Raw genomic sequence first — 14,989 nt, forward strand, 5'->3', positions numbered from 1 at the left:
GCAGAGACAATAAACTATTTTGAAACTGCCATGCCTGGACTATGAATATAAATACTAACTGACTTTTAGAGCTGTGTCATGCACCTATTTCCCTGTAGAAGAAATATGCATTATTGATTGAGATGATGGAATACTTTGGACTATAAACCTTTGATTGATGAACAATTTTTAATTGCTCTTCTCTCTCTGGACAGAAAGGATGTGTTTTTCATTGGACAGAAAAATTTGAAAAAACCAAATTTTACTTATATTTGCTGAGGGGAGACTTAAGGATGGACTGATAGGCCGGCTGGATAATTAGGAGTTCAAATGACAATTGACTGAAACTTTTTAAATTCCTAAATAGATTGGACTATAAAGACTACATACAAAAACAAAATGGAATGTTCCATGCTTAATTTCAAATGGTAAAAAAACCATCCCTAACACCTTTCCCTAAAGCCCCCAGTTTGACATACCAACTCAGAAAATGACTACAAAGAAGGAACTAGCAGCCCAGAAAATAGAAGGAAAATCAGAGGAAGCAGGTCCAAAGATAGAGGACCTAAAGAAAGAACTAACAGACAGACAGACTCAGACAAATGAAGAATTAGAAGACATAGTGATAATATTGGAAATGGAAAAGATATCTTACTTGTCAAGATCTCAGAACACACTTGAGGATAAGAAAGAAGAGCTGATTGAATGGAAGATAGAGCTGTTAGGAGAATTGTGGGAAATTGGAGAAGGAGGGAGGCTGTTTAATGAATATCAATGGACTGAGCATCCTTCCAAAAAAGTTGTCTTTCTTATTCCAAACAATATACAAAAGAAAGTAAGTTGCCTAAAAGGTGGGTGGAGAGACATTTAACCACAGTGGTTTTTAAAGAAGAAATGAACAGCATGGTTCAAAACATGATGTTAAAACCATTATATAGAAGATTAAAGTATGGATCCAAAATGCCTTTGAAGTCATTGAGATGTTGCAGAAGACTTTGAGATATATCCTTACCCTCAACAGAACTCCTGCACTTTACCATCTTCAGAGACCAAACAGTTTTTGATAAATAACTGACAGACCAAAATAAACGGCTACTAACAAGAAAATACTGCTCTTTTAATCTTTACATTTTTGCATCTACTACTGAAAAAAATAGCAATCTGTTTTAATTTCAGTTTTTCTGATTAAACATAGTTTTTCTCTCTTTTTAATGCCTCTGCTTTAATTTCATATGTCTGTTTTTAAAAAAAACTTTAAACTTTTTTTTTATTCTGATAACAGCAAATATCTATTGGCTTGTCCTGCTATTAACACTATCTCATGAAAATCTTCTAGAAGAGCTTTCTCTAAAGATACACAGATTCTTTCATAATATTATTGTTGCTTAAAATAAAGAACCCTCACAAAGATTTGTACAGCAGGAGTGTAATTGTGTTTGTGTTTTAGGGCTACACTGTATCTTTAAGTGGCATGTCAAAGGCCACATTCCAGAGTGGGTAGTGCCCAGTCAAATAAATTAATAAGGGGCATAAACCATGGGTAATAGTACATCCCTCAACTAACGGGTACTATGGCTTTAGAGTAGATAACTAGCACAAAGAATTTCACTCAGAACTAATTTGGGCTTTGGAGGTGCAATTTTAGTCTTCTATTTTATTGTCTTATAGTATTACAATGCTCACTTTCAAAGGCTGATAAACATCAATGGAATTCATATCAAATTAAATATAGATTAATAAAAGATTTAATTACACAGGATTCTGATCTCCAATTTCTTCATCATTACAAATCCTGCAACTGAATTTACAGCCAAAAAACATTGAAATATAGTTCCACAAAATCAACAACATTCTGTTACTTTGGACAATATATTTAATAACTTTCTCCAAGGATTATTTTTTATAAAAACACCTTGTTATTTATATATCAGGTGATTGATAATATTATTTCATTTGCCTAAAATGTATTTACATTTTCTTGAAGGAAGGAAAAAGGGATGTGATATTACATAAATGTTTTTCCTGGAATGTGTTGTAGATGACTGCATAACATATAAATGAAGAAACCCCAGGTGGTTAGGACTATGGAAGTCCCTTTTCCTTTCCACTGAATGTTGCATATTTTATGGAAAATCTAATTAAAATGTTTAAGAGATTAAGGGCACTTATTAGTCATGTACCAGAATATCTATTAATACCATAAAGAATACCATCCATTTTCGCTTTTATCTCTCTTATACAAAGGACAGAAAATGGGGTAAGAGCCAAAATAGGTATAGGTTACAAACAAGCAAAACAAAGCATTTAATTTATTTCTTTTCTCTCCTATTTAACTATAACATTAAAATATCTTCTTTTGCCCCAGTTTTCTAATTTTTTTCTATTTACATACTTTTTCCCTTAATTTTTTCTGTCATTTATTAAACTTAAATGGACTGATTATATCTATATAATCAGTATATTAATATTCTCCATAGATTTATGTTTCATATTTATTATGAGCACAAGCATTTCTAGAAGTTATATCTCTAGGTAGTTTAGAGATTTCATAATTTTAACTTTTACAAATAAAAATAACTTCTAGAAATTTAACTGCATGGATTGCAGTATTCTAAATCTTGGCTTGCTTATCCAGGTCTACGCCACTATTATGTGGCAACCAGTAAAATTTCTTATAGGAATAATTGTGAATGATCATTGTAATAGTCAAATGATTGAGTCAAAAGAGCATCAAAGCATTTTTTATCTGCAAAAATTGTGCTATAATGAAAACAACATTTTTAAGATCATTTAATGAGTCAATTTGATATAGTGATTAAGAAATCAGCCTGAAGACCACAAGTTCTAGTCACATATAAAGCCAGTTTAGTGACTTAGGGCAGCCACTCTTTCTCAACTTAGGAAGTAGACAATGGCTAACCACTACTGAAAATCTTGCTAAGAAATCTACAGGGACTCATCCAGGCAGTTGCGCGATCAACACTGACTTCAAGGAACATATATACACAAGATGCTTTAAAGTTCTTATATTCTTTAATTAATTATAAGTAAGAAAACAATAATCACGTTAGCATCTGCCTAAATAATCATTTTATCCATTATAGAAATGTCTGTTTAACCTAATATAGGTACTGTATGTTGAAGCTAAAAGTATTGCCTTGTTTGGAATAAATTACAAAGAGAAGATAAAATTAATCTATTTAAAATTAAACTCAGGTATCATATTTGGAATCTCAGGAAGGCTTGAATTTTAATTTGGTTATGAATGAAGAAGAAAATTATTAAATGTGCTCCAATTAATCATATTAACTATATATAATTAGTTTAATAACATTCAAAGCTTTAAAAAGTGAAATTTAGATTTTGCCCCTGCTGTGTCCAGTTTTGTTCTACCTCACCTATTTCCTGGATGAGGTTTCCAGAAAACCATTTAGATTCTGTTTAAGAAAGGTAGACTGAACTATCAATATTTCTCTTTGTGAGAGTACAGTTTATTCTTATCTACATATAAAAAGGAGGCAGGAGTTTGATTGTCCAATTGTGGTCAATATCTTGAGGGACTTTTTTGGCATGTATATCTATGAGATCATTAAAAATAATGATAAACTCTCAGAACTCCTCATGAGCGTATGATGCATATCTTACGTTCTATAGTATAGCTTATGATTTGCAGGGAATATTCCTGAGGCCATCCAGTTGGTACTTACATAAGGAACAGAAATCATATTAAAACCACCATATTTAATATAGTTGTGTAGCCATTACCTCACACTTGTTTAGCAGCCCACATTCTTGCAATCTTGACCAAATGCTTTGTATTCTTCCAGCATGCTCAGGGTGGTTGGTATAATTGCCACATAAACACTGGTGCTTCAGCATTAGTGTGTCATATGCAACACCTGCAAAACAAACATAATAGGACCAACTTACCAACAGCTTTACTCTGTAAAGTACAACAACTAGGATGTTCATTGAAGTAGAATTGGACGTGTGCAGTGGTGGGATTCAAATATGTGAACAACCGGTTCTCTGTGTGGATGCTGTTTCTGGAAGTCCATTCTGGGCCTGGGCAACCAAAAATTAGCTACTGGTTCTGCCAAAGTAGTGCGAACCGGCTGAATCCCACTACTGGATGTGTGGTTGGGATGATCAGAATATGCCAAATTGCACAAAAGCTATTTTGGAGAAATGGGATTGTCTTATTTTGGATAAGTATACTTTTTCCCCTTACAATGTATATTCTACATTTACATTGTAGTGCTGACATTTAGGTTTATGCAGTATATATGCAAAGAAAGTAAATGAAATGACAGGTAGCTTTGTTTAGGGATTGAGATCGGCAGTGAGTTATTTGAAGTGGCATTAAGTGAAACCACAAGTGAACTTATGATCTCACTTTCTTTTGTTTTACAGATCAGTGAAGTTCGTAAATGTGAGGACCAGTCACAAAGTTACTTTTTTATCACTGCCAAAACTCTGAATAGTCACTAAATGAAGTAGTAACTAAACAAGGACTTCAGAATAACTTAATCCTTGACACAAATGTGCACTGTAAACAGAATAAATCATATCCCAAGGGCTAGTAACATATGGGAAATATAAATTTCGCCTGACAAAAGTAGAAATGCTTTGTTAATGATACTATTTTGGCTGGACTAATAAGCTGTTTTTCAGTGCCAGCTTCTCCTCTTTCATTGAGCAGTTTAAATATTTGGGGCCACAGCAGATAGTGGTACTTTGGCTGATCTTGAAAAAATGTAAGCATGGTGAGGTCCCATTAGCTCTTGAATGGTAGACCTAGAAATTTCAGAGGTGGCGACCTAACTGGCAAATAGCAATAACATGGCAAACTGTTTCTTTGTTGTTGCAAAGAAAATGGCATGTCCAATACCAATTATCAGAGTCAAAATTATCTTGAGGTAGTCTTTAAATATTTCCCAATATTTCACTTTCAACAACAATCCAATGCTGGTTTCAATTCTATGGGGATTCTGGGAACAATGCCTTTGGTGGTTGTTCTTTTATCACAGAGTATTCACCTGGACTTTCTTGAAGCACCAAGGTTTGAAACACCATTTATTTATCCTGGTGTCCCAGAATAACATTAATTTGGCACCATACATGAACCTGCAGTAAATGTACATGGCAGCTGCAAAGCACCTGGTCCTCATTAAAAGTGCAGGAATCTCGTAAGGTACTTTGCCAAATCCTTGGATTCTAATAACTGCCCAAAGTTAGCACCAGGTACCATGTTTTAATCAAAGTGTTGGACCACTTTTTAAGTCATTTCCCCTCTTTTCTTTAACTATGCCAATGGATTCATTAATTTTCTCAGACATAAAACAAATTATCAAAACATTATATTCACTCATGTTACTCTGAGTGCAACTTCAACTGAGTCCAGGAGAAGTTTCATGGGTCTTATTCCAAAATGAACTTTGTGTAGGATTGCAATTTTTGAATGAGTGCCTAAATAAATCAAAAGTTGAGATCTGTCAGAAACATTCCATGCAAACTTTTAAGTAGTAAAATGTTCTCACATTCCAAACTGTATGTCTATTGAAGAGCATTCATTCTAAAATGAAATCTGAATGTCCTTTTTTCATACACTTCAAACATCTAAATTGATTTAGGATGTGCAAATAATTCACTTTTGCAGCTGTGGGTCACACAGCACGTGTGCTACTGTACCACAACACAGCAACAGAGCTTCCAACTAAAAATAGAATGTAGAATTCCCTAACACAATCCAGCCAACACTACTCCCCCCACCCCCAGGAAAAAGGAGCAGTGAGGGAAGAGACAACTGTTTTCAATTGCTTGCTGCTAAGGAATGTTAGTGGAAGATAATGATTCTGGTTGGAATGTTGTCTCTTTTCAAGCCAATGGCAAAATTCCCCTCTGAAATCAGAAACGCCAAGATTGTAATTGGCCCATTCTGAAAGAAAAATCAATCAGATTTCAATCTAATTGTTGTGATGCAAATTGTGAATGTGACTCTTTATGGGTCAGAGTAAAACTAGTCTCTGGGTCGGAAAACACATTTATTTTAATATATATTTTTATTATCTTTAAGAATTATAGTTGGTGACAATTTTTATTTATATTTATTTATAATGTAGATACATTGTAGAGCTGAATGATGCCATGTTTCTTCCTTCTTCTGGATTTTCAATTGCCATTTAAAGAAATGAAGAAAAGCATCACTGGCAGAAAATATTATATTCTGTAACATAGGCCCAATTTTAATATTGTGCATCTTATGGTAGTTAAAGAAATATAATGGTTGTGTAAATCATGCAATATACAATGCAAAAACTTCAATTTAAATAAGTTTAATTTAAACATATAATTCAATTTAATTTGCATTTCTACTTAATTTCAGAAATTTTATCAACTTCTATCTTCCCAGTATATTTGAATAAACCATTTTTGCATGTGCACAGAAATTGAATCTTCCAAAACAATTTAGTAGTTTTGTATACAATCTAGTGGTTCAATCAGCTTGTTCATTTATTTTAGAAATTAGAATCTATGAATCCGATCTGAATTTGAATTTCTACATCACAGCTAATATTTATTGACCATCCTAAGGGCCATTACACTGTTTATATTTCGTACTATGAAGCTAAAGACAATGTAATCCTCAAAAGACTCCATTCTATGCTCAGCAAATACAGTACCTTTATATGAAATACAACACACATCAATCATTCCTTGCTGAAAGGAAACATAAAGTTAAAGAAATTGATAATTTTGAATGTGTTTATTATATTGGAAAATAACACTTTTGGCATACATTGTGACATTCCTAAATGCAGATTTCAGCAATATATATTATAATCATGCTTTTTGTAAGAGTTTCATTTCAACATGGTGATGGTCTCAACAAGGACAGGGATGGGAGAAAAAGACAAAATATAATTTGGGCTAGATAGAAATAGGCTGGAGGACATCCAAAAGGCACCTGTTTCTTGGCTGCCTGAACTTCTCAACAGTATTAATTTTTAAATGTGTGAATATTATCCATTATCAGTGGCACTAATACATAGTACTGAGGGTAAAAAAGGATTGAATTACTGTAACAACCAGAGGCATTTTTGGTATTTAAATCAGTTGATCCTACATGAACTGTACATGTATTCTGACTATTATGGGAATTTTTAGGGACTCTTACCCGTCATGGAGGTTTGTTGAATAGGCTGATCCATGGTTGAGTGAGGTAATAGACAAGTTGTCAAGGAAGTCTGTGTCCTGGCACTAGGCTGGTGCTCATCTAAATGCACCATGCCAATTGTAGCAGTCTGACCCTGGTACACTTGCAATTGCTGTAACTGCTGTTGCTTCAGGACCTGCTATTGTCAGGAGAGAAACATGGTAAAAATGTGACAGGAGATCACAATGAATACTAGAAGAAATGAATCAAGAAATTAAACTTATTAGTTCAGTGTTCAAGTAAACAAACCTGAAGTCCAACTTTAAGATTTATTCCATAAATCTATCCAACAAAAATGCTCACACCTGCCCACACAAGCTACTGAACATCTCTTGTCAACTCTGGGATTGGTTTTGAATCCCTACATGATTAAAAAAAATATCCAAAAGAAATAAGATGCTAAGACAGATGGTAGAATTTTGAAAGGAAAAGTACCTGAAAACCAGAACATCTATACATCTTTAAGATAGCCATTAGAGAGGGCAAAATCTAAGAAATGTGAGGTATTCAATCTGTTAAACAGAATAAAAGCCAACCTTGATATCAATTCACTTATTTTAACATAGCTAGCATAGCTAGTATAACATTGGTCTTCCCAATGCTTCACCCCAGAATTCCAAATGTACTTTAACAGTGATATGGCTCAGTGTTATGGTACATTAATTGACTTCCAGAAAATCCCATACTATGGCAACTCCAGCTGGGCTAGAAAATTTTAACACTGGAACTCTACAAAGCACCTGCCAATCAATGAAACCCCTGGATCAAACTCACTACAAAGTGTGTTCCATATTCTAACACGCAATGGAATTCTTTTCTGTAGGAGGGGAAGAAAGAAAGGAAGAAAGGAAGGAAGGAAGGAAGGAAGGAAGGAAGGAAGGAAGGAAGGAAGGTTCTAAATGGATAAACTCTTTTCCTTATGTGTGTCGACACAATTTCTACTTTATCTATAATTATTTCTTTCAGATATTCTGAGAAAGCTGCCAATTGTTTCAAAGGTGGATTTTATACTTATGGCTCCCGGCACCAAGTTTTAATTTTAATAATAACTAACTGATGGAGATTGAATGGATCAACTGTTCTGTGTTAAAAGGTTTTACAAGAAAAAAAATAGTGAAGAAGAAGAAGAAGAAGAAGAAGAAGAAGAAGAAGAAGAAGAAGAAGAAGAAGAAGAAGAAGTAAAATGGACTGCCAATTGTTGTGACTATGTCATTAATAAAATATGGGAATTCTACATAAGCAGACATTTTAGCATTAGTTCAGACAACTTCCATATGATCGGAATCTTTAAACAATAGACAAATGAAAATGGAACATATTTAAATCTAGGAGAGCCATGTAATTAATAGGACATGGTGCAAACAATTCCTCAATACAACCAGTCAGAGCCACCTGGAAGAAAGCATGGCTTTCCATCCATACTAATTACGCAAATGTATAGCAAAACATCCTTCAAACACTTCTATCCATTTTTATAGCAAAATGACAACAGAAATGATATACTGAAATATACTGTGTGATAAAATGAGAAAAAGTGAGTAACTTTTGCCTACCATATCTTACAGTCCTTGAATCATATTGATGGAACATACATCTGAAAACAGGACAAACCTATGGATAATTGAATCATATTAAATGATGGAGTAAAACTAATAGAGAATGCCCAGCTCTACAGCCCTTAGTTAATTAGATCTAATCAATAGATATATTCTTGGAAATATATTCACTTTAAAACAGATATGGTAGGCAGATGTTATGGTAGGCAGAAAGATATGGTAGGCAGAAGTTATCTACTTTTCCCCATTTTATCATACTTTTTCCCATTTTATCACACAGTATATTTCTGGCTGTCATTCTCATTGGCCCTTTGCTATAAAAATGGATAGAAGTGTTTGAAGGATAACTGGAAACAACTACTGACTGAATTGTAGCCAAGCACATTTTTGCTTTAGCAGCCAATTATCTTGATAGGCCAGTGGATTTTAACATTGGAGCCATACTCTGGAAGCAATTTTCAAATTCCACTTCCCATTTTTTTCTCCTTTATCTAAAGACCTATCATGCTGACCAGCAACTATTAAGTGCCCATGTTTGCTCTGCAAAGATTACAGTGGTCTAAAAAAATGTGTTTTAGAAAATGGTGCTAAGCTGCTTGCATCTGCATCTAAAACAGGATTATCCATTAATAGAGGGATAGAATCAAGATCACGTGAAGTGTTAATACCACTTTACAATGCCTTGGTAAGACCACACTTAGAATACTGCATCCAGTGTTGGTCACCACGATGTAAAAAAGATGTTGAGACTCTAGAAAGAGTACAGAAAACTGCAATAAAGTTGATTAGGGGGCTGGAGGCTAAAACATATAAAGAACGGTTGCTGGAATTGGGTATGTCTAGTTTAATGAAAAGAAAGACTAGGGGTGACATGATAGCAGTGTTCCAATATCTCAGGAGTTACCACAAAGAAAAGAGAGTCAAGCTATTCTCCAAAGCACAGGAAGGCAGGACAAGAAGTAAAAGATGGAAACTAATCAAAGAGAGAAGCAACCTAGAACTAAGAATAAATTTCCTGAACAGTTAGAACAATTAACCAGTGGAACAATCTGTCTCCAGAAGTTGTGAATGCTCCAACCCTGGAAGTTTTTAAGAAGAGGCTGGACAACCATTTGTCTGAGATGATATAGGGTTTCCTGCCTGAGCAGGGGGTTGGACTAGATGACCTCCAATGTCCCTTCCAACGCAATTATTGTTATTGTTGTTTTTGCTGCTGCTGCTGTTATTTATTAGTAAGAAGGGATGTCAAATCCCCCACCCCCCAAGATGGCAGGTGGATCTGTGAGATATACAGGTGAAACTCAAAAAATTAGAATATCGTGCAAAAGTTCATTTATTTCAGTAATGCAACTTAAAAAGGGAAACTAATATATGAGATAGACTCATTACATGCAAACCAAAATAGTTCAAGCCCTGATTTGTCATAATTGTGATGATTATGGCGTACAGCTCATGAAAACCCCAAATCCACAATCTCAGAAAATTAGAATATTACATGCAATCAATAAAACAAGGAGTGTACGTAGAACAATATCGGACCTCTGAAAAGTATAAGCATGCATATGTACTCAGAACTTAGTTTGGGCCCCTTTTGCAGCAATTACTGCTTCAATGCGGCGTGGCATGGAAGCTATCAGCCTGTGGCACTGCTGAGGTGTTATGGAAGACCAGGATGCTTCAATAGCGGCCTTCAGCTCTTCTGCATTGTTTGGTCTCATGTCTCTCATCTTTCTCTTGTCAATGCCCCATAGATTCTTTATTGGGTTCAGGTCAGGTGAGTTTGCTGGCCAATCAAGCACAGTAATCCCATGATCATTGAACCAGGTTTTGGTGCTTTTGGCAGTGTGGGCAGGTGCCAAGTCCTGCTGGAAAATGAACTCAGCATCCCCATAAAGCTTGTCTGCGGAAGGAAGCATGAAGTGATCCAAAATCTCCTGGTAGATGGCTGCGTTGACCCTGGTCTTAATGAAGCACAGTGGACCAAACACCAGCAGATGACATGGCTCCCCAAATCAACACAGACTGTGGAAACTTCACACTGGACTTCAAGCATCTTGCAGTGTGTGCCTCTCCATTCTTCCTCCAGACTCTGGGTCCTTGGTTTCCAAATGAGATGCAAAAGTTGCTCTCATCAGAAAAGAGGACTTTGGACCACTGAGCAACAGACTAGGTCTTTTTTTCTTTAGCCCAGGTAAGATGCTTCTGATGTTGTTTGTTGTTCAGGAGTGGCTTGACAAGAGAAATATGACATTTGAAACCCATGTCCAGGATCCATCTGTTTGTGGTGGCTCTTGATGCACTGACTCCAGCCTCAGTCCACTCCTTGTGAAAGTCCCCAACACTTTTGAATGGCCTTTTCCTGACAATCCTCTCTAGGCTGTGGTCATCCCTGCTGCTTGTGCACCTTTTTCTTCCACACTTTTCCCTTCCACATAACTTTCTATTAATGTGCTTTGATACAGCACTTTGGGAACATCCAACTTCTTTTGCAATTGCCTTTTGAGGCTTTCCCTCCTTATGGAGGGTGTCAATGATGGTTTTCTGCACAACTCTCAGGTCAGCAGTCTTCCCCATGATTGTGATTCCTACTAAACCAGACTGAGAGACCATTTAAAGGCTCAGGAACCCTTTGCAGGTGTTATGGCTTAATTAGCTGATTAGAGTGGGACACTTTGAGCCTAGAATATTGCACCTTTTCACAATATTCTAATTTTCTGAGATTGCGGATTTGGGGTTTCCATGAGCTGTACGCCATAATAATCACAATTATGACAAATCACAGCTTGAACTATCTTGCTTTGCATGTAATGAGTCTATCTCATATATTAGTTTCCCCTTTTAAGTTGCATTACTGAAATAAATGAACTTTTGCATGATATTCTAATTTTTCGAGTTTCACCTGTAATCCCCACCTCTTTTTTTATTACAGGAGTTTGATGTAATAAAGAGCTGTGTTTCCATTGCCTTGGAATCATCTTTGATCCTTATTAGACTTGCCAACATCTTTAGTTTGCCAAAGCCTACAGTTATTTTTAAGCAGAAAGAAAGGCTTATCAACAATAAAATATTTTATAAAAGTGGAAACCAAATTGAAGCTAATCCCAAAAGACTTAAAATGGTATCTTGATGAATAAGGGAAGCTATTAAATTAAGTTTGAAATTCAGCTAAAGTGATCTTGGGTCCTAGGAAGATTTTTTAACGCATTCCCCATTTCAGGAGTGGAATCTCTGGTAAGTTTTCAGTGCATTTAATGTGAGATGTTCTCGTTATGAGTCACTTAATTTGGGGTTGATCAAGGGGGAGCAGGGATATCTGTACTTGCTGACATAGATAGAAATAAAGAATCAGAATGTGGAAAATAAAGTTAGGGATATGTTAGAACATCCTATCTTACTGACTGCACAGGAAAAGTGCAGTTTCCAGCTTTTAGTGTCTCCAAATGACTTTTGGACCAAGGAACCAGAATACATTTTGAAGCAATTATTGCAACTGGGACCAATGGAATGAAGTGTTGTACATAAAAGTCCTGATAAAATTTAATGGATATTCTGGCTTTAGTAAGGCCTGAGGGCGGGAGGGAGGTGGAAATTTGGATATGGGAGATAAATGAAATTCTAAGGGAGTAGTTAACATTAAAAGTAAAATTAACATTATTTATAGAGAATTTTTTTTAACTTTCCTTTGAAGCAGAAACTAAATTTGTCCTTGAAATTTTACTATTAGTAAATGGCAAGTATAAATAACAATTGTGCAGCTGAGAATCAAACCTAACACAAGACAACAGCACAAACATAATGTCCTAGTTAAATATATTACTTATGTAACAAATCATATTTTGCATTTGAGCTATATGTGAATTGCTGTTGGGTTGCACAGCGTTTGTCTGATTTCCTAGCAGAATGTGACATTAATGTCTGCACTGTCAGATTGTCTCATGAACAGTACAGGCCGTCAACCAATTTACGATGGTCAGAATAGGTGACTTTGTCCTTCATACTTAATCCTCACTCACCACAAAAATCAATTTCCAGTATATTTTCCTTCTTTACATTCAAAATACAGTTTTCCTCCTTCTATTACTTTAAATCACTGTTTTCCATTTTGCCCTATAGCATCTTATTTTTTTTCCTTAAAAAAAAAGCCCAATGGAGCTTATTTCATCATTCATTTCACTATAGAGGAAAACAAATTTAAAGCTTTTTGCTCCAAGCAACTGGAGATTAAAACTATTTACTGGAAGATAATCTTGAAAATTGAAATGAGAGATAATGTGCCAGCCTAGAAACTGGGAAACCGAGTTCTAGTTGTACCTTATGTGCAAAAGGATCTAGGTGACCCTAGGGCAGTCCCTCTCTAGTCCTAGGAAACAGGCAATGGCAAACCACTTCAAAATTACTCCAGGGATTAGTCCAGACATTTTTTTAGAATTCAGCACTGGCTCAAAGGCACAAAAGAAATAAACAAACATCTTGAAGTGACAAAAGTGTGCATGGCTGGACTTATTTTAAAAACTCACTGAAAAATAAGAAACTACAGAAGACAAAATCAGTCACTTAAATGTACTTTCTGCTGAATTTCAAACTTTCTATATTTTATATCTTATATGAGTGTTATAAGTACTGTGCAATCCTAAGGCTTGTGTTGAAATTAGCTGTAGAAGACATTACAAACCAACATAAGGGAAACAAAGGAATTTTTATTTTACGTTGGTTGGTTGTTATGCCTATACATAGACATAAGTGCATTCTGATGCTTTAAATTTTTATGTGTAAATATATATATGTGTGTGTAATATATATATATTAAAACAACTGCTTAAGACGCAGTCGGCCCAGGTTTGAATCTCAGAAGGGTATAGCTAACTGATGAGAACAAATAAGTTTGAAATGATGATATCGGTCTCTTTTTATTCTTTGTTAGCAAGCCAAAGAATTTACACACACACATACACACACACACACACACACACACTCACATATGTTAAATGTTTGTTAAGTATTTAGATTACCTTGCTAGGCCCCAAACATGGGACAAATCTTATCTCCTGTTTCAGCCTAACCCAAGGCCATACACATGCAGTGGTCACAGTAGTGACAGCTCATATTTGTGTAAATTTTTTGGATTGCTAACAAAGAATTAAAGGGAGACTGATGCTGGAAAATGAGCCACTCAGGTCGGAAGGCGTCCAATATGCTACTGGGGAAGAACAGAGGACTAGTACTAGTAGCACCAGAAAGAATGAAGTGACTGGGCCAAAGCCGAAAGGATGCTCAGCTGTGGATGTAGCTGGTGGTGAAAGGAAAGATTTATTTTCCATAGGAACCTGGAATGTAAGATCCATGAATCAAGGAAAGCCTGGACGTGGTCAAACAAGAGATGACAAGACTGAACATTGACATCTTAGGAATCAGTGAACTAAAATGGACAGGAATGGGTGAATTCAGATGACCATCAGGTATACTACTGTGGGCAAGAATCCCTCAGAAGAAATGGAGTAGCCTTCATAGTCAATAAAAGAATAGAAAAAGCAATACTGGGATACAATCCTCAAAATGACAGAATGATCTCAGTTCGAATCCAAGGCAAACCATTCAATATCACAGTAGTCCAAGTCTATGCCCCAACCACCAGTGCTGAAGAGGATGAAATTGACCAGTTCTATGAAGCCCTACAGCACCTTATAGAACTAACACCAAAAAATGATGTCCTTATCATCATGGGGGATTGGAATGCTAAAATAGGAAGCCAAAAGATACCTGGAATAACAGGCAAGTTTGGCCTTGGAGTACAAAATGAAGCAGGGCACAGGCTGATAGAATTTTGTCAAGAGAATATGATGGTCATAGCAAACACTCTTTTCCAACAACCCAAGAGATGGCTCTACACATGGACAACACAGAAATCAGATTGACTATGGGCTCTGCAGCCAAAGATGGCGAAGCTCTACAGTCAGTAAAAGCAAGACCAGGAGCTGACTGTGGCTCAGATCATGAGCTTCTTGTTGCAAAATTTAGGCTTAAACTGAGGAAAGTAGGGAAAAGCACTAGGCCACTCAGGTATCATATCCTTGATGAATATACAGTAGAGGTCACAAATAGATTCAAGGAATTAGATTGATAAACAGAGTGCCTGAAGAACTATGGATGGAGGTTCACAACATTGTACAAGAAGTAGCAACTAAAACCATCCCAAAGAAAAAGAAATGCAAGAAAGCAAAATGGCTGTCTGAGGAAGCTT

At 35.7% G+C, this 14,989-nt stretch overlaps 1 protein-coding gene across 1 annotated transcript in view; it reads right to left on the reverse strand.

The window, feature by feature from the left end:
- The window catches only part of LOC310650197 (histone deacetylase 9-like), a gene marked incomplete at both ends in the record, with an annotated part of 188,845 nt that extends 181,577 nt beyond the window's left edge, over positions 1–7,268 (reverse strand). Inside the window, 2 exons of the mRNA XM_083379028.1 lie at positions 3,745–3,878; positions 7,157–7,268. Of these exons, the coding sequence (XP_083235154.1) occupies positions 3,745–3,878; positions 7,157–7,268 (246 nt within the window). The remainder of the gene's footprint in view (positions 1–3,744; positions 3,879–7,156) is intronic.
- Between the last annotated feature and the right edge of the window lie 7,721 nt (positions 7,269–14,989).

This window comes from Vipera ursinii (assembly GCF_947247035.1).
Source record: "Vipera ursinii genome assembly, chromosome: Z".
In the NCBI taxonomy this organism is placed as follows: domain Eukaryota; kingdom Metazoa; phylum Chordata; class Lepidosauria; order Squamata; family Viperidae; genus Vipera; species Vipera ursinii.